Source organism: Diceros bicornis, chromosome 16 (assembly GCF_020826845.1).
Source record: "Diceros bicornis minor isolate mBicDic1 chromosome 16, mDicBic1.mat.cur, whole genome shotgun sequence".
In the NCBI taxonomy this organism is placed as follows: domain Eukaryota; kingdom Metazoa; phylum Chordata; class Mammalia; order Perissodactyla; family Rhinocerotidae; genus Diceros; species Diceros bicornis.
The window spans coordinates 59,715,402-59,735,159 of record NC_080755.1 but is presented as its reverse complement, the minus strand read 5'-3'; the positions used below and the strand labels follow the sequence as shown (position 1 = coordinate 59,735,159).

The 19,758-nt window shown below is 38.4% G+C and overlaps 1 protein-coding gene across 2 annotated transcripts in view; it reads left to right on the top strand.

The window, feature by feature from the left end:
- The window catches only part of RTTN (rotatin), a 160,938-nt gene that overhangs the window by 105,548 nt on the left and 35,632 nt on the right, over positions 1–19,758 (top strand). For both annotated transcript variants that reach the window (XM_058557288.1, XM_058557289.1), the window contains exons 35-37: positions 11,554–11,647; positions 15,550–15,748; positions 17,389–17,479. In XM_058557288.1, coding sequence (XP_058413271.1) covers positions 11,554–11,647; positions 15,550–15,748; positions 17,389–17,479 — 384 coding nt within the window. The remainder of the gene's footprint in view (positions 1–11,553; positions 11,648–15,549; positions 15,749–17,388; positions 17,480–19,758) is intronic.

The following is a 19,758-nucleotide window of genomic DNA, read 5'->3' as shown; positions in this document are numbered from 1 at the left end:
AATGTCATTGGGATTCTGATTGGGATTGCATTGAATCTGTAGATTGCTTTAGGTAATATAGACATTTTAACTATGTTTATTCTTCCAATCCACGTGCATGGGATATCTTTCCATTTCTTTATGTCATCGTTGATTTCCCTCAATAATGTCTTGTAGTTCTCATTGTATAGGTCCTTCACCTCCTTGGTAAGATTTATTCCTAGGTATTTTATTCTTTTTGATGCAATTGTAAATGGTATTATCTTTTTGAGCTCTCTTTCTGTTACTTATGTTACTTTTCTTAATTGAGTCAGATATTTCTTGAAGAATTTCTTCATTTTTGTAAAGTCTTAGCTTTCTCCCCTCAATCTGAAGCGTTTCTAGGTTTCTGTCTTTGATGTCACTAATTCTCTGCTCCCTACGGTCTACTCTATTTTTTATACTTTCTGTGTTATTTTTTATCTCATTAATTGTGTTCTTCATATGCAGAATTTCTGTTTGGTTTCTTTTTGGAGCTTCAATCTCTTTGGTGAAGTATTCCTTCTGTTCATTAATTTTATTCCTGAGCTCATTGAATTGTCTTTCTGAGTTTTCTTATAACTTGTTGAGTTTCTTCATGATAGCTATTTTGAATTCTCTGTCAGTTAGATTGTAGTCTTCTGTGACTTCAGGTTTGTATCCTGAAGAGTTGTCATTTTCCTTCTGTTCTGCAGTTAGTGTGGTTTTTCATGGTGTTTGATGAATTGATCCTCTGCCAGTGCATTTGTGGTAGTAATTGCCTTTTCTTATTTGGATACAGCTGTGGTTACTTTGGTTCTGGTGACCTGGATCTCATGTTCCTCCACTGGCTCTCCATGGGCTTCAATGCTGTTGTCCTCTGCACCACCTGTGCTGTTGTTCCTGGGTTGTCTTGGAGTGCTGGTTGCACCGCTGGCTGGGGTGCTGGGTTCACAGGTGTCACTGTCACTGGCGGGGGCCTGGGGACCCGGGGACTTGTGTACAAGCCCCCTGCTGCTGGTGGAGCTGGTGTCAAGGTTGCTGCCACCAGGGGCTGGATCACCGGTTGTGCTGTGGTTCCTCTTGCTTCTGGTTGCAGATTCCTCTGCCACCGGAGGACGGGGCTGGGGTTGTTTTTTTCGTTCCCGCCCCGTCTGCTCATAGTTGTGCCAGTTGGCCGCTCTGTGTTCACGTGGGCTGGGCCACAGCCACCCAGCGGGGGACCTTGGCGCGGGCTGGGGAGCCACGCTCAGCAGGTGGGTCAGGCTTGCATGGGTGGGGCGGCTGCCCGGTGGGGCGCCTCCATGCAGCTGAGCTGCCACCACTCAGCGGGGAGTGTTCACGCAGGTGGGGCCGCCAGGGGCCCGGCGCAGTGCTTACTTCTTGTCTTTTTAAAAATAGCGATTCTGACGAACACGAGGTGATATCTCATTGTGATTTGGATTTGCATTTCTCTAATAGTGATGTTGAACATCTTTTCATGTGTCCATTGGCCACCTGTATATCTTCTTTGAAAAAATGTTCAGATCCTCTGCCTATTTCTTAATTGGGTTGTTTGTTTCTTTGTTGTTGAGTTGTATGAGTTCTTTCTATATTTTGAGTATTAACCCCTTTCAGATGTACACATTGCAAATATCTTCTCCCAGTTAGTAGGTTGTCTTTTCATTTTGTTGATGGTTTTCTTTGTTGTACAGAAGCTTTTTAGTTTGATGTAGTCCCGTTTGTTTATTTTTGCTTTTGTTTCCCTTGCCTGAGGAGACATATTCAAAAAGATACTGCTAAGACCGATGTCAAAGGGCGTACTACCTATGTTTTCTTCTAGGAGTTTTATGGTTTCATGTCTTACATTCAAATCTTTAACCCATTTTGAGTTGATTTTTGTGTATGGTGCAAGATAGTCTACTTTCGTTCTCTTGCATGTGGTTGTCCAGTTTTCCCAACACCATTTATTGAAGAGACTTTCCTTTCTCCATTGTATGTTATTGGCTCTTTTGTTGAAAATTAGCTGTCAATATATGTGTGGGTTTATCTCTGAGCTCTCAATTCTGTTCCATTGATCTTTGTGTCTGTTTTTCTGCTAATACCACACTGTTTTGATTACTATAGCTTTGTAGTATGCGTTGAAATCAGGGAGTGTGATACCTCCAGCTTTGATCGTTTTTCTCAGGATTGCTTTGCTGTTCCACATGAATTTTAGGATTCTTCTATTTCTGTAAAAGATGGGATTTTGATAGGGATTGCAGTGAATCTGTAGATTGCTTTAGGTAATGTGGACATTTTAACTATGTTATTTCTTCCAATCCATGAGCACAGAGTATCTTTCCATTTCTTTGTGCATTCTTCGATTTCTTGCAAAAATGTCCTATAGTTTTCAGTGTACAGCTCTTTCACTTCCTTGGTTAAATTTATTCCTAGATGTTATATTCTTTTTGTTGCCATTGTAAATGGGAGTGTTTTCTTGATTTCTCTTTCTGCTAGGTCGTTTTTAGTATATAGAAATGCAGCTGATTTTTGTATGTTGATTATGTACCTTCCAACTTGACTGTGTTCATTTATTTCTTCTAATAGTTTTTTGGTGGATTTTTTAGGGTTTTCTTTTTTTTTTTTAATCTTTTTTTTTGTGAGGAAGATGAGCCCTGAGCTAACATCCGTGCTAATCCTCCTCTTTTTGCTGAGGAAGACCGGCTCTGAGCTAACATCTATTGCCAATCCTCCTCCTCTTTTTCCCCCAAAGCCCCAGTAGATAGTTGTACGTAATAGTTGCACATCCTTCTAGTTGCTGTATGTGGGACGAGGCCTCAGCGTGGCCGGAGAAGTGGTGCGTCGGTGCGCGCCCGGGATCCGAACCCGGGCCGCCAGTAGCGGAGTGCGTGCACTTAACCGCTAAGCCACGGGGCCAGCCCTCTTTAGGGTTTTCTATATATAAAATCATGTCATCTGCAAGTAGTGACAAGTCTACTTCTTCCTTTCCAATTTGGATCCCTTTTATTTCTTTTTCTTGCCTAACTGCTCTGGCTAGGACTTCCAATACTGTGTTGTATAGACTGGTGAGAGTGGGCATGCTTGTCTTGTTCCTGTTCTTCGAGGGATAGCTTACAGTTTTTCACTGTTAAGTATAATGTTGACTGTGGGTTTGTCATATATGGCCTTTATTATGTTGAAGTCCTTTCCTTCTATACCCATTTTGTTGAGAGTTTTTTTTATCATAAATGGATGCTGGATCTTGTTAAATGCTTAATCTGCATTTACTGAGATGGTCATATGATTTTTATTCTTCATTTTGTTAATGTGATGTATCACGTTGATTGATTTGCAGATATGGAACCATCCTTGCATCCCTGGAATAAGTCCTACTTGATTGTGGTGGATGATCCTTTTAATTTATTGTATTTGGTTTGCTGATGTTTTGTTGAGGATTTTTGCATCTATGTCATCAGCAATATTGGCCTGTAATTTTCTTTTTTTGTGTTGTCCTTGTCTGGTTTTGGTATCAAGGTAATGGTGGCCTCATAAAATGAGTTAGGAAGTGTCCTCTCCTCTTCGATATTTTGGAAGAGTTTGAGAAGGATAGGATTGAGTCTTCTTTGAATGTTTGGTAGAATTCACCAGAGAAGCCGTCTGGTCCTGGACTTTTGTTTTTGGGGAGGTTTTTCATTACTGTTTTAATCTCCTTATTAGTAATCAGTCCATACAGATTCTCTGTTCTTCTTGATTCAGTTTTGGAAGGTTGTATGATTCTAAGAATTTATCCATGTCTTCTAGGTTATCTAGTTTGTTCGTGTAAAGCTTTTCCTAGTATTCTTTTATAATCCTTTGTATTTTTGTGGTATTTGTTGTAATTTCTCCTCTTTCTTTTCTGATTTTATTTATTTGAACCTTCTCTCTTCTTTTCTTAGTGAGTCTAGCTAAAACTTTGTCAGTTTTGTTTATCTTTTCAAAGAACCGGCTCTTAGTTTCATTGATCTTTTCTATTGTTTTTTTAGTCTCTATTTTATTTATTTCTGTTCTGATTTTTATTATTTGCTTTGTTCTACTGACTTTGGGCTTCATTTGTTCTTTTTTTCTAGTTTCTTTAGGTGTAATGTTAGATTTCTTTTTTTAGAATTTTCCTGTTTGTTGAAGGAGGCCTGTACTGTTATCAGCTTCCCTCTTAGTACTGGTTTTGCTGCATCCTGTAGGTTTTGGTATTCCGTGTTTTCATTTTCATTTGTCATCAGGTATTTTTTGATTTCTCCGTTGATCTAGTGGTTGTTCAGTAGCATGTTGTTTAGTGTCCACATATTTTTGACTTTTCCAGCTTTCTTCTTGTAGTTGATTTCTGCGTTTATACCATTATGGTCAGAAAAGGTGCTTGATATGATTTCAGTCTTTTTAAACTTAAATATATGGTCTATCCTTGAGAACATTTCATGTGGCCTTGAGAAAAATGTGCATTCTGCTTTTGTGTGGAATGTTCTGTATATATCCATTAAGTCCATCTAGTCTGATGTTTCATTTAAGGCTGGTGCTTCCTTGTTGACTTTCTGGCTGAATGATCAATCCATTGATGTAAGTGGTGTTTTGAGGTCCCCTGTTATGATGGTGTTGCTGTCAGTTTCTCCCTTTAGGTCTATTAATAATTACTTTATATATTTAGATGCTCCTATGTTAGGTGCATATATTAATAAATGTTATATTTTCTTGATGGATTGTTCCCTTTATCACTATATAATGTCCATTTTTGTCTCTTGTCATCTTCTTTGGTTTGAAATCTATTTTATCTGTTACAAGCATGACTGCACTCATTTTCTTTTGGTTACCATTTGCTTGGAGTATCATCTTCCATCCTTTTACTTTGAGCTTATGTTTGTCTTTAGAGCTGAGATGGGTCTCTTGGAGGCAACATATTGTTGGGTCTTGTTTTTTAATCCATCCAGCCACTCTGTGTCTTTTGATTGGTGAATTCAGTCTATTTACATTTAGGGTGATTATTGGTATATGAGGACTTAATACTGCCATTTTATCTTTTGTTTTCTGGTTTCTCTATATTTCCATTGTTTTTTTTTTTCCTTGTATTTCTGTCTGCCATTTCAGTTCAGTGGTTTTCTGTGATGTTTTTCTTAGTTTCCTCTTTTTTTTATGTTTCATTTCTCTGCTCTGAATTTTTGTTTAGTGATTACCATGAGGTTTGTATAAAAGGTCTCATAGATAAGATAATCCTTTCTCTGCCAATAGCATCTTATCTTCATTTGTCTATATAGGTTCCATCCTTTTCCTCTTCCCCTTCTGGTTTTTTTTTTTGTCACAAATTATCTCTTTTTATGTTGTGAGTTCATTATCAAATTGAAGTGGTTATAGTTATTTTTAATGCTTCCTTTCTGTTTAACCTTTATGTTATAATTAGGTGTTTACCAACCTGTTCTGATATGGAGTTGCAATTTTCTGATTCTATCATCTTGATCAAAGTTTTGTATACCTTTGCCTTTTTGTTTCAGATAGGAAAGCTTTCAACAAAGTTTCTTGTAGGGCATGTCTAGTGGTGATGAACTTCCTCAGCTTTTGCTTGTCAGGGAAAGCCTTTATTTGTCTTTCATATGTGGAGGATAACTTTGCTGGATAGAGTATTTGTGGCTGACAGTTTCTCTATTTCAATATTTTGAATATATCATTCCACTGTCTACTAGCCTGTAGAGTTTCTGCTTTGAAATCTGCTGATAACCTAATGGGGGTTCCCTTGTAGGTTATTGTTTTTTTTCCTCTAGCTGCCTTTAATAGTCTATTTTTGTCATTGACTTTTGACAGTTTTATTATCATGTGTCTTGGAGAAAGTCTTTTTGCATTGAGATAGTTGGGTGTTCTGTTAGCTTCATGGATTTGTGCATCCAGTTCCTTCCCCAGGTTTGGGAAGTTCTCAGTTATTATTTCTTTAAATAAGCTCTCTGCTCTGTTCTCTCTCTCTTCTCCTCCTGGGATACCCATTTCCCTTATATTGCTCTTTTTGATGGAGTCAGATGATTTTCGTAGAATTTCTACATTTTAAAAAATCTTAGTTCTCTTCTACCTGCATCATTTCTAAGTTCCTATCTTTTTTTTTTTTGTGAGAAAGATCAGCCCTAAGCTAACATCCACGCCAATCCTCCTCTTTTTGCTGAGGAAGACTGGCCCTGAGCTAACATCCATGCCCATCTTCCTCCACTTTATGTAGGACACCGCCACGGCATGGCCTGGCAAGCGGTGCGTCAGTGCGCGCCGAGGATCCGAACCCGGGCTGCCAGCAGCGGAGCGTGTGCACTTAACCACTACACCACGGGGCTGGCCCCAACTAAGTTCCTATCTTTAAGCTCTCTCATTCTCTCTTCTGTATGGTCTTCTCTGTTTCCAATGCTTTCTAATGCATTCTTCGTCTCATTTATTTTCTTCAGGTCCAGAATTTGTTGTTTTTTTTTTTTTAGAGTTTCAATCTCTTTGGTAAAGTATTCCTTCTGTTCATTAATTTTATTCGTGAAGTCACTTCACTGCCTTTCTGAGTTTTCTTACAGCTCGTTGTTTCTTCATGACAGCTATTTTGAATTCTTTATTAGCTAGATCACAGTCTTTCATGACTTTCTGTTTGGTTTCTGGAGAGTTATTATTTTCTTTTTGTGATGTTGCATTACCATGGCTTTTTGTGGTGCTTAATGAGTTATTCTTCTCTGGTGCATTTGTCATAGTGAACACTTTTCTTATTTAGTTATAGCCTTTTTGGTTTTGATTTTAACTATTTAACCAGTTGGAGATTAGAGGCCTTGCTTTTGTTTTTCAGTAGGTGGCGCTATAACACTAGTTTTTCATTTCTCTTACCTGAGCTTCCTCTGGCTGTATTTGAGGGTCAGCATTTTCCACCCTCCACTGCCTTTAATAGGGGTGTTGCTGGTGCTCTTGTCACTGCTGCCTGCACCTCTGTTGGTCACTGATACCTTGCTGTTGCCGGTGTTGCTACAGTCACTGGCTTCGCTACCGAGGGTACAAGGATGCCTGAAGCCTTTGCCATTTCTGGGGTCATCTGTGTGGGAAGCTCTGCCCCTGTGTTGGGGTGAATGGGAGGTGGGGAGAGAACTGGGTTCACAGGGCACTACCTCCACTGTTGTTTGTTTCTTTGTTTCCGCAGGTTCTGCTGCGGTTGGGAGGTTGAAGTTGTGCACGTGTCTCCACTACTGCTAGTAGGCTCTGAGCTGTGGCTGGGGGCCTGGGATCATGGGGCTCTGCCCTTGTTGCTGCTCTGCTCTCCATGGCCACAGGTGTTGCAATGGCCAGGAGGCCAGTGTTGCGTGTGTGCACGCCTCCACTGCTGCCCACCAGGTTCTCTGGAGCTGGGGGCAGCTGACTCAGCCACTGAGGCCAGGGGGCCATGATCCTGGGCACTACCTCCGCTGTCCCCCCAGTTCACCTCCTGTATGTGCTCCAGTCCACCCACCTTTGTATGTACCATCCTGTGGATCTCTCGGCATCCTGGCATGTTGGGCAGTGTAGCCTTTGTTGAGTTACAAGTGTTTTACTGTCTGTAGATTGAAGGGGAGAAAAAATGGGATTGTCTCACACTGCCGTGATGATGACGTCCCTATAAAATCATTTTTACAAAAAAATATACAAGTCCTAAATTAACTTTCAAAAAATTTTGAAGTATCTAGTGAACTCTTTTGTTTCTATAAGGCAGGATACAAAGAAAATAGTTTGTGAATATTGATGTATTTTGTTTATGTGACATAAACTGTTCTTTTTAAAACTCAAATCCTACTTTAATATGGTAAATGTCTTTGCTATTTTCTGCTATTCAAAGGGACTCTCTTAAAATTGTAACTGCTTATTTTATGACGAGGCGTGATTTAGAAAGCTTCTTTAGTTATCTAATCTGTTTATAAACACATTGAGGAAACGGCTGTTATCTTTTTTAGTTGTTATAAGCAAAATCTGAGTCTGTTTTAGGACAATGACTTTAAGTAGCATCAGTCTATCTGCACTAACAGGCTTTTATTGCCTTTATAATACCAGTAAAGTGATAAGACTAGAAGTATATATACTTCAATTCAAGGAAAACTCAGTTTTATTTCTCTTATCAAGGGAATGTAAATTGAAAATCTCAGGGTGTGTCATGTGGCAGTTGTGAAAGTGAGGGAAAAGTCTAGATTGTGATTTTGCACTGAGACCGTTTTAATGAATAGGGCAAGTGATAGATAGAAGAATTAGACAGACTCACTGTCACAACAGGACAACTATGGCCACCCACTTGGAGCTTCCTACTTACCATGGGGTAGAGAGCAAATGAGAATGTGTTCTATGCTACGGGGGAGGGGAAGGGATGACTCTGCACATTCACTTTGCTCTTAAACTAAGCCAGTCCCCACCGCCTCCACCCGGGAGGGAGGCCAGAAGTCTTCGTGTACTTGAAGTTCCTCCATGGACACAGAAGGAATGGGGAGAAAGAGCTAGCTAGCTCTCAGGAGGTTTGTATGAGGACGTCCTCTGCCTTAAGTGGGTTTATGCTCTGCCTTAAGTGGGTTTATGCTGTCATGAATACAGTCCTGGACTGAGAATCCTGATTGAGAGTCTGAACTTGGGCACACCTCTTACTTGTGGTCTTTAGCTCTAAATGAGGACCTGACCTAGATCAGGCCTTTTCTACCTATAGCATTGTAGGCTCATATGGACCTCCACCTTCCAGGGGTTAATACTTGAATTTCAAAATTGACTAGTTGTTTCTTGGATTTCAAGATGACAGATAATGTATTTACTTATCGCTGTATACTATTAAATATAATCTAGTAAATATCCATTGGAGATTATTTTCAACAAGCAAGGATTTGAGCTTAGAACTAGAGCAATTCAGTTTAATACTTTTTTCTGTTTACTTATTAAAATAGTAATATGCTAATATAGCAAATTTAAAAACACAGGAGCCGGCCCGGTGGTGCAAGCGGTTAAGTGCGCGCACTCCACTGCGGCGGCCCCGGGTTCACTGGTTTGGATCCCGGGCGCGCACTGACACACTGCTTGGCAAGCCATGCTGTGGCGGCGTCCCTTATAAAGTGGAGGAAGATGGGCACGGGTGTTAGCCCAGGGCCAGTCTTCCTCAGCAAAAAAAGGCGAGGATTGGCAGAGGTTAGCACAGGGCTGATCTCACACAAAAAAAAACAAAACACAAATAGACTAGTAGAACTACAAATCACTCATAATCAATTTTTAAGATGCAATATTTTACTATATAAAGAAGTCCTTGGGGCCGGCCCCGTGGCTTAGCGGTTAAGTGTGCACACTCTGCTACTGGCAGCCCAGGTTCGGATCCTGGGTGCGCACCGACGCACCGCTTCTCTGGCCACGCTGAGGTCGCATCCCACATACAGCAACTAGAAGGATGTGCAACTATGACATACAACTATCTACTGGGGCTTTGGGGGAAAAAAAAAAAAAAGAGGAGGATTGGCAATAGATGTTAGCTTAGAGCCAGTCTTCCTCAGCAAAAAAAAAAAAAGAGGAGGATTAGCATGGATTTAGCTCAGGGCTGATCTTCCTCACAAAAAAAAAAAAAGAGGTCCTTGTATTTTATCAACCATATGGGTAAGTTATGATATAGCTATTAGGTAGGTGCTTTCTATAATCATATTTTCTAAATTTGTATATCCCTTCCTTGGACTATGCTGAGGAAAATCACAACTTTTATTAACGTCTTACCTTTGGTCACAAATCGCATCTTTGCTTTCTTCTAATGAGCCAGGTATTGAGTGGGCCCCTAGGAACTTTCTTTTCCTGCACTAAATGCTCTCTCTGTTTTTGTCAGTAGTGAGGACTGCTTGAGTGTTTGTCAACTGAAAGGATGTTCAGTGAAAAGATAAAGGATTCCAGCGTCACTGTCCTCTTAAATTTTCCTTTACAACCGAAGGAGCTCGCGGCAGAAGCCAAATATATTAGCCAGCTCCTGCAAGTGTGTGATATCAGTCTTGGCGTACGATTGTTGTCTTCACAGACTATAAAAGTTACCTGGATGTCTGTTGACAGGAACGTTTGTGCCAGTCATAAGCAAATATAATGTTAAAAAAAACCCAATTTTAGGTTATCTTTTCCTATTATCTGTATCTAATATTATATAAAATAAGGCGTTTAATACGTTTGAGTGATTTATCTAGACTGAAATTTAAGTACTTTTTAGATGACTTTTTGTGCATAGCTTACATTTTTTTGGCTACAGCTTTCTATTACTTATTTCTTGTTATTGCAGTGTCATACTTGAAGTGGTGAGAGGTGATTAAGGTCTTATGTTGAAACAGGGATTTTAAAAACTATATTATTTTCATCTACCATTTTCTTCAAATATGTGTTCTCTTTACTGTCATAAACTGCAAATGAATATAACTTTGGTTATTGCTTTCATTCTGTCATATCAAGTCTAAGGTACCCTACTTTAAGTGTTAGGATAAATATGCAATCAATGTATAAATATTATGAGCTGTATAGTAACTGAGTTTGAGGTAGGGTAGACTGATAAATTCTTTTTTCTGTTTGTTTTTTTTTTTTTGGTGAGGAAGATGGGCCCTGAGCTAACATCCGCCAGTCCTCCTCTTTTTGCTGAGGAAGACTGGCCTTGAGCTAACATCCATGCCCATCTTCTTCCACTTTATATGGGGAGCCGCCACAGCATGGCTTGACAAGTGGTGCGTCAGTGCACGCCCAGGATCCGAACCGGCGGACCCCAGGCTGCTGCAGCAGAGTGCGCACACTTAACTGCTTGCGCCACCGGGCTGGCCCCTGATAAATTCTTTGGACAGCTCATGCTTATACATGCACTGACATGGAGCTTATCCAGGTATGGGAAGTTCATGCTGCCTTAGAGAAAATAAATTGATGGTAAGAAAAAGAGTGATTTGACTTTCTACATAAGATATTTTTCACATAGGAGGTGCCAAACATATCAGTTTGGTCTTTTTCAATTTTAGGAGGCCACACACTCTGCTCATCTATAAACCTGTAGTGAAATTGTATTTGCTGTCTACAAAATTTCTATGTTTGATGTTTTAAAAAATGTTGTATTCTGAAATACGGTGTCAGCATATTGCCTGAGTTTTTAAAATAGTTCTTTTGCAGTAAGGGGAGATGTAAAGGAAAATCTTTTAATACTTCTAATTTTTTCATAGACACTATTAAAATTTGTGTGTGCCATTTGAAACTTTAAAAAAACCTTTTATGATGAATCAAGTAATGCAAAATATCTCAAGGACATAATGAATTATAGTTAAAGTAGTATGTTTTAGCCTTTCAACATTTGGGCAATAAGAGGGAATAGGCCTTGTCAGGACCTTAAAATCCTAAGTGGGCTTCAAATCAGAACTTTGCTCCTTTGAGTTACTGATTTACATAAAGTCTAACAGGTTTTATAAGAACAAGTAGAAAATGCTATTCAGAAAGCTGTTATAACTCTCAAGATATGGAATGTTTTTCGTTTATATTAACTAGTGTAGTTTTGTTATACATCTTCTTGTTTAAGGATATCTTGTATATATGTTGGTTCTGTTTCGTATTCCATGTCATAACATTATTCTGAGTAAAGTGATTTTCTTTGCTGCTCCATAGGTCGCACCTTCATCAGAGAGTGCTGAATTTCCCCAACTTGTGCCCTCAGCAGCGCCTCTTCCTGAAGGCTCACATGACCAATTTGTGGCTCAAGGTATCCTTTTAGGAAGACATTGTACTTTCACAAAGAAAATAAGTTGGTCCAGGCAGATTAGTTTGAAAGTAAATGTCTAGATAAGAACAAAATTAAATGTCACAGAACATGATAGAATAAATTAGAATAAATATATCAGAAATTAACAAAACAAATACTCTTAACTAATAAATGAGAATTTGGCCATCACATATTTATTAGTTAAGCATAGATATTTGGTGTTTGAGTTGGAAACTGGATGGATATTAGTTAACTTCATTTTTCTCCCTATTTTGGGAAAACATTTCAATTTACAACAGTAGTCCACTTGAAAGTAAAGAGAATCTGGTCATAAGTATATTTCAAAGAATATGCTTACATTTTAAAGTACACAAAACATATTGAGTTTTTATTTTATTAGAAATGCATGGTAAGTAGCCTAGGATTTATTTTTGTTAGTGGCAGTATATAAATTTTACTCTTTGTATTAGGAATTGCTTCCAACTCTATTATACTTCAAACTTTATATATTTTGAAGATTACAACTTAGCTTTTGTTTATTCTAGACAGTACGTAGGCCTTTATTTTGTAGCATTAAATTCCTAACTTATAAGGAATATACTACCTGAAAAGGTGATTTTAGACACTGAAGTATAAGCATTTGCAGAGAAAATGCTTTCTAAAACTTCAGAAATACTTGCTTAATTAAGACTTTACTCTGAATTTTCGTTACAATATTTGTTCCATAACTTCCTAAACAATGTTCCATTTTGGTTTTTACTAATTTATGTTAACAATATACAAAAGTGTTTGATTATAGAAAATAGTCATTTGATCCTCTTGAGAACAAAAGGAGAAAACTCAGATTGTTTAAATAGCTAAGGACACAGAGCATGAAATGAAATTTGATAACAAATTTCATGAACATTTATCTCTAAAAGTATGTTGCATTACTCTTAAGTTTTAACAACTTTATCGAGATATAATTCACATACCATACAATTCACCTGTTTTGAGTGTATAATTCATTAGTTGTTAGTATATTCACAGAGTTCTGCAGCCATCACCACAACTTTAGAACATTGTCATTACCCCCAAAAGAAACTCTGTCCCCGTTAGCAGTCACTCCCGATCCCCCCCATTCTCCCTAGCCCTAGACAATCACTACTCTACCTTTCTCTCTATAGATTTACTGTTTTGGAAATTTCATGTAAATGGAATCATACAGTATGTGGTCTTTTGTGATTGGGTTCTTTCACTTAGCTTAACATTTTCAAGATTCATTCATGTCGTAGCATGAATCAGTACTTCATTTCTTTGTATTGCTAAGTAATATTCTGCTGTATGGATATACCACATTTTATTTACCCATTCATCAGTTGACGGACATTTGGATTTTTCCACTTTTTGGCTATTATGAATAATAATGCTACAAACATTCATGTACATGTTTTTGTGTGGACATAGAGTTGTATGGGGTTTTTTTGTTTGGGTTTTTGGTTTCATTGTGCTCGATTTGGATTTCTTTTATTTTCAAGGATTATGCTTAGGATGTGTGATTCATGCAGTTTTACTAGTTGCCAGTCACTTCATCACTTCAGTGGTATATTTGACAAAAAAACTTTTTAATCCTTTTTGTTGAACCTGCCAACAAATCTTTGAATAGTGCTGGAAAGTATTAAATATATGTTGTCAATGAGCCTTAAGACTAGAGCAATTTTTTTGTTGTTATTACATATCTTTCTGAATTCTATCTCTTTAAAATAGTATTAAGATAAAAATTTTTTTAGTGATAGTGAGATGTTAGTTCCCTCAGCTGGAACATCTAGCAGGATTTCCCAGTGAAGCTGGTTGGTCCTTTTATTTCTTGTTCTGTTAATTCTTGGTTAACCAGGGAATTATTATGTCCCAAAGGAGTTTAGAACAGGACGAGGAGAATGTTCTCTAGCAGGTACATTAGAGCCACTTTAGATATCCAATGTTTCATATTTAAATTTAGTTTCTAACTTTTGTAAAAGAAAAATTCTTTTATAAGAAATAGAGCCTCTCGTGATCTGTAAGTCTACATTTGATATACAAAGTTAAAAGGAATCATTAAAAAATAAAAAGGTTAGTATATTTGTGTACTATAGATATAAATAACTGAAATAATTCTTCCAGATAAAATATAAAAATTTTATTGAATACTATGTTGAATGAGTAGGAATTTCTTGAATGCTGTGCCCCTCCCCTTTTATTAGTATTCTTTTCTTCTGTATGCTTGCCCTAGAAATGCTGAAGACATGTAATACATATTTTGTGAAGATTTAAATTTTTCTCTTAAAACCATTTGAGCTATTTCTGTGGAATTACATAAATTTAATTTTCCTAGTTTTATTTGGTTTAAAATATCCAAACTTTCTTGACAATATATAGTCCCAAAGTGTCTCCCCAAAGGAATTAATTAATTAATTACAAAGGGAAAAATTATAACTTTACAATGGGTAAACCTAGTCAACACCACCTTTCTCAAATGGTCCAAGTTCACACCACCAGTGATGGGACAAGCAGAAATCATGTTTGTCCTCATATGGTATTTTGAAGATCTGATCATGAGGAAACATCAGACGTCAGACATTCCACAGAAGATGGCCCGTGTTCTTCACAGAATGTCAGAGTCCTGGAAGACAGAGCAAGACTGAGGATTCTTCCAGTTTAGAGCCCAGAGACTTGACAACTAAATTCAGAGCATGATCCAGAATTGGATCCAAATAAGAAAAAGAACTGTTTTTCCTTTGCTATGAAGGATATTAGTGGGACGATATGCAAAATTTGGAAAAGGTCTATAGATTAGATAATACCACTGCATCAGTGTATTTTCTGGTTTTGATAATTGTACCGTGATTATAAAAGACAAAGTCCCTGTTTAGGAAATTAGTTTAGGGTTAAAGGGACGTTATGTCTGCAACTGACAAAGAGTTTATGAGAAGATACGTGGGTAGATAGGTAGATAAATTGTGGTAAAATATTAATATTTAGAGATCTTGGTGAAAGTATATGGGAATTCTTTGTACTTTAGTACTTTCTGTAAATCTGAATTTATTAAAAATATAATATTTCTTTAAAAAAGAAATAAGATGTGAGGGTTGTCAGGGAAAGCCTTGAGGCAGATTAGCTTTCTTGCTAACATTCCCCTGCTGAGTCTTCTAGGAAAGGTTCACAGTCCCATATTTTCAATTCTAAAATCCAGAATCTCTGAAAACTGAAAGTTTTCTCAAAAATCACTGGTAGTATAACTTGCCTATACCTGAGTACGTTTGGCTGCAAAACCTGACCAGTACTGGTTTCAGGTTGTATTTGCTCCTTTATCCATCCTGCTTACTGTGATTGTGCTTATGCTACCCTGCAGAAATATTTATTCACTATGGAGTGTTGCCTGAGATCCCGTTGGAGGTGTTAATTAATGGATGGTACATGTATCTTATTATTTTTCTAAAATCCAAAAATATTTTGAATTCTGAAGTACTTCTGGGCCCTAGAGTTTCGGAAAAAAGATTGTGGACAATCTGTTTGTTCCTCAACATCTGAATGCTTGTGACACAAAACCATGCTCCGCCCTTCTTACACTCTTGCCATCACTTCCCTCTGACACTCTCACCCAAGGCAGACACATACACATCCTTGTACGTGTATACCACGCATGCGTGCACACACATGCACGCACGCGTGCGCGCGCGCGCACACACACACACACACACACAGTGAAGGAGTTGGATGTCTAACTCCCTGGCCTCAGGGTTGAGATGAGTCTGCACTAGAAGAATTCCCCAACCATCTGTCTTGGGCACTTTCAGGAACTTTGCTCTGATTATCAGAACTTGTGGATATTGTACATAACCACATAACCACAAAGTAACAGTGATGATTTTTGTGCTTGTTTCCAGTGGTAGGTCAGCATGAAAGTGTGTCACCACGGCTTCCTCGTGATTCCTCCCTCTCTGCTCCTCTGCCCAGACAGTGTGTTTTTGTCACTCCGCCTCTTCTGTCAGCTGTGTGCAGCCTCTTAGACAGCCTTTTGGCGATTGCTCCAAGAGACACTGCAGATGCTTTTCGACAAGCTCGTCTCATAGAGCTTCTCTGTAGGTAAGAGACCAGGACTCCCAGAGACACATGATAGTAGGGATGAATTTATGCAAGCTATATTCATGACTCGATGTAAGACTTTATATATACTGGGAATAGATCTTTATCCTTTTTTAGGCTCATTAAACTACAGGGTTTTGCTTTTGTCAGGATTGTCTTGACAGCTTTTATTTTAGGTCTGTTAAACCACTTTTATTGGTTTGTTATGTTGACTATTAAGACCCCTCCTCAAAATCCTGATTTTTTAAAATTCAGAAGTTCTAAACCTTATTTGTCCTCTGCCACACTCAAGGAGTATCCAGTTCCCTTGGTCATTCTAAATGGAAGTGAAGGAGTTTGGGGATTTATCTCCCTAGTGGTCATATCAGAATAATGTTCATGGATTAAAAAATCATTTTTTGAATTCATTTGGGAGACTGAACTTTTTATTAGAAAGTATTCTAATAAAATTTAGGGAAATCATGATTTGGTTCTTTCATTTATCTAATTTTAATAAGCCTCTGATATAACTTTTTCTGATTTTCCATTTGGTTATATGGTATAGTTTAAAAGGCCTTATATATTGAATTTAGTCTGACTTAAGGTCTAATTACAGTTCATTCACTCACCAGTGTTGCAGCCTTGGGAAAGTTACTTTAATCTCTGGAGTGTCAGTAATAACACCTATTTAATGGGGTTAGCATGAGGCTTAAAGTGATGAGGTCTTGGGTACTCTCTTGTCTATAGTCAGTGTTACTTCTCTTCTCTGTACCCACCTTGTGTTAACCACATATTCATTTGCATTTCTCAGCTCTCTGTTTCTGCCCTTTGAACATTCGCTGTCTGAGATGTCTTCCTCCTTCTTGCCAAATCACAGTGCTTTCTCTTTCTTTTTAGGATATTAAGAAAAGTCTAAAAATAAAGACGTTTTCCTTGTTGCACTTCACTCAGTTGTGATTACGCCTTTACCATTTATAATAAGCAGCGAGGTGTGAATTTGTTCTGTTTACCTTCATTTGTCATCTTTTCTTCTGTGACGCCTCCTAGAGTTAGGAAAAGGAAACTGCTGGTTGGTTGTCTTTCCTTCTTGGATGTTTCCTGCTTCAAGAATGACCGAAACAGAGCTCTAGGAATATTCTTGTTTCTCCAGAGTCAGAATCTGTTGTGGCATTGAGGGCACAGAGATATTAAAGGATCTTTTATGGCAAAGCCTTATCATGTTTCCATACTTGTTCTTTATTTCTGACTTAAAAAATTTTTTTTCCTATTTGTTTTACATTATTTTGTTTTTTACTTATTAAATCAGAACTAATTTCCTAGCAAGTGTTTTTCGTATTTTAAATAGGAACCTAACCACCAAGGTTTTTCTCTTGTTTGTTTTCCTTCTGAAAGGGCTTCATTATATTTTATTCTGCTTTTAATAAGGTTTCATTAGATATTTTTCTTCAGAATTCCTTGCCTCCTGCATTTATCATATAAGGTCTTTTCCTGTGTTCTGAAATATTGTAGAATACCTTTTTATAAATATTGTCTTTATTTATCAAAATCCTTTCTCTTGAATTCTATTCAAGGTTACTTTCAAACTTCAAATTCTGATTTATTAATCTTTAATAAGAAGCATACTAATCGTCTACAGAGTGACCTTTTTCCGTCCTTCACAGTATTGCAGATGCCGCCCTCATAGAGACATGTGTCCAGGAACTCAAGGCCCCGCTGCCTTCATCTCCTCCAGTTGAGCACACACAGGCTCAGGTAAGTGCCTCACGTCTCCCTCTCGCCTCATGTCTGTCTGTGCATTCATTTGCTTTAAGGGCCGGAAACATATGGGATATTAACCATAGGAGAGGGATGAAAATCTCTCAGGATATGCATGGTGTGATGAGGTTAGTTGAAACAGGTTACTTAACATTTTAATCTGAGCTGTGTTTGGATGGTAGAAAAGAGCAGTGGGGTTTGAAGACCTAGACTCCTTTCCTGATTCCATCATTAACCAGCTGTGAAGGTTTAATCACAGATCTGGGTGTATTTGAGCACCATATTAGAAAAGGGGACATTGTATAGCCCACCTTCTCCTGTGATTTTAAGCTGTCTCTGTCATTGTCGCCTAAATTGAAGTTGTGAAAATACTTAGTGACTAAGTTCTGTGTATTTTTAAAACCCAGTCTAATAAAAATAAATTTATTTTTGTTCCTTCACAGGTATTTACTATTTTTAAGTTCTTGCATATAGCTAGAGTCTGTATGTAAAGTGTGCTTAACAAGTCTTTGTATAGTTGTTGCTAATAGAAACATTATTTCAAAATAAAATTTTAAGAAGACTCCAAGATTTATTTGGAGTGATAATTAAAGGTGCACTAGACCAGTGTCTCTTGCTTGTGATGTCTCCTTTGAGCTTGCTGAATCAGCAGACCCTTACCCAACACGATGCGTGTCATCTTTGAAACACCTGTCCCAGTACAGTGTTTTCATTTGTGAGTGTACTTATTTACATAATGGCTGTCTCCTCCGTTTTTCTGTCTGTCCATCCCACAAATCTTTATTGAGGGCCTACTAAATACCAGGATCTTCTCAAAGTGAATAAAACAAAAACCCTTCCCCTTAAGTGGGGAGGGCAGATCATGAACAAGTCCACGTATGCCTGATGGTGATAGACATAGAAGAATAATAACTAAAGCAGGGGACAGGAAGTGGTGTCAGAGTTGGGAGGGTAGGGCTTTTCCATTTAGGGTGGTCAGGGAGGGCCTTTGAGACAGTGACATGTGACCTGAAGTAAGTGAGGAAGCCAGTCCTGTGGGACATATCAAGGCCCCTGAGATTGGGATATGTTTGGCTTATCCAGGAAACAGCAAGGAGGCCAGAGTGGCTGGAGCAGAATCTGTGAGGGAGAGATGAGGTCGGAGGGTGAATGAGCCCCATTTAAAGGCAAGGCCTTGCCTCTTTTTGTGCGCCATTGTATCCTGAGTGCTGAGCACCGTGCCTGTTCCATGGCAGGCGCTCATCCAGTACTTGTGGAATGAATGAGTAATAACAGTAACAATCGTTTATGGGGTGCTTGTTTATACTCATTTATGTAATCCTCACAACAAGCACAGGAAGTACTATTAGTGACCTATTTTATAAAGGAAATGACTGGGGTTCAGAGATGAGTAACTTGTCCAGGTCACTCACACAGTAAGGGGCAGAGCCAGGATTCCAGCCCACAGAGGTTGGTTCTAGAACCCACATTCTTAACCATGGCACTACCTGGCCTTTATGTAGACTAAATGCTTGGCTATTTGTCCTTGTACAAGATCATTCATTCATTCCAGAAAAGTTCTGGAGTGTCTGCTCTGCCAGGTTGTGTTGTAGGTACTAATGACACATCTGTGAACAAAGCAGACACACCCCTGCCCACAGGAAGTCTGTATCCCAGGTGCAGGAGACAGACAGTAAATGGTAAATAAAATGTAAAGTATTTTATCACATGGTAAAAGAGGGTGGGTAAAACAGAGGTTGCTGTTTTTTGAGGGAGTAGACAGAAAAGGCCTGGTGAAAGTGAGGTTTGAGAGAGACCTGAGGAGGGGAGGAAGCAGGCCAGGGGTGGCTGGGTGGAGTGTGGGCAGAACTCTGCGCAGTTGCAGTCAGCCAAAGGCACGAGTGTCCTGAAGTGTGTGGTTGGTTGGTTGGTCTATTTTTTTGAAGAAAGAGTTTCAAACATAAAAAGGAGTTACTTTATGAACTACTATATCAATATTTCATTAAATCTTCAATATGGTAATTTACAAAAGAGTCTTTGGCAATTTAGCTGTTCTCTCTCTCTAACATTGGCTTTTGTTTTCCATGGTTTATCTATTTATGGTAATACTTCAGATGCCCAGAGGTCAGACTTGTTGTAATTTCAATAGTGTAGAAGATGAAGGGATCAGAAAAGACTTCACAGCCATAAGGAAATTAAATTTCACAAACTGCTTGCATTTTACCCAATAGGAGAAGTGTAGAGCCACCTATACTTTTATATAAAAGAAGTTGGCAGATGAGATAAAGGAAGGACAT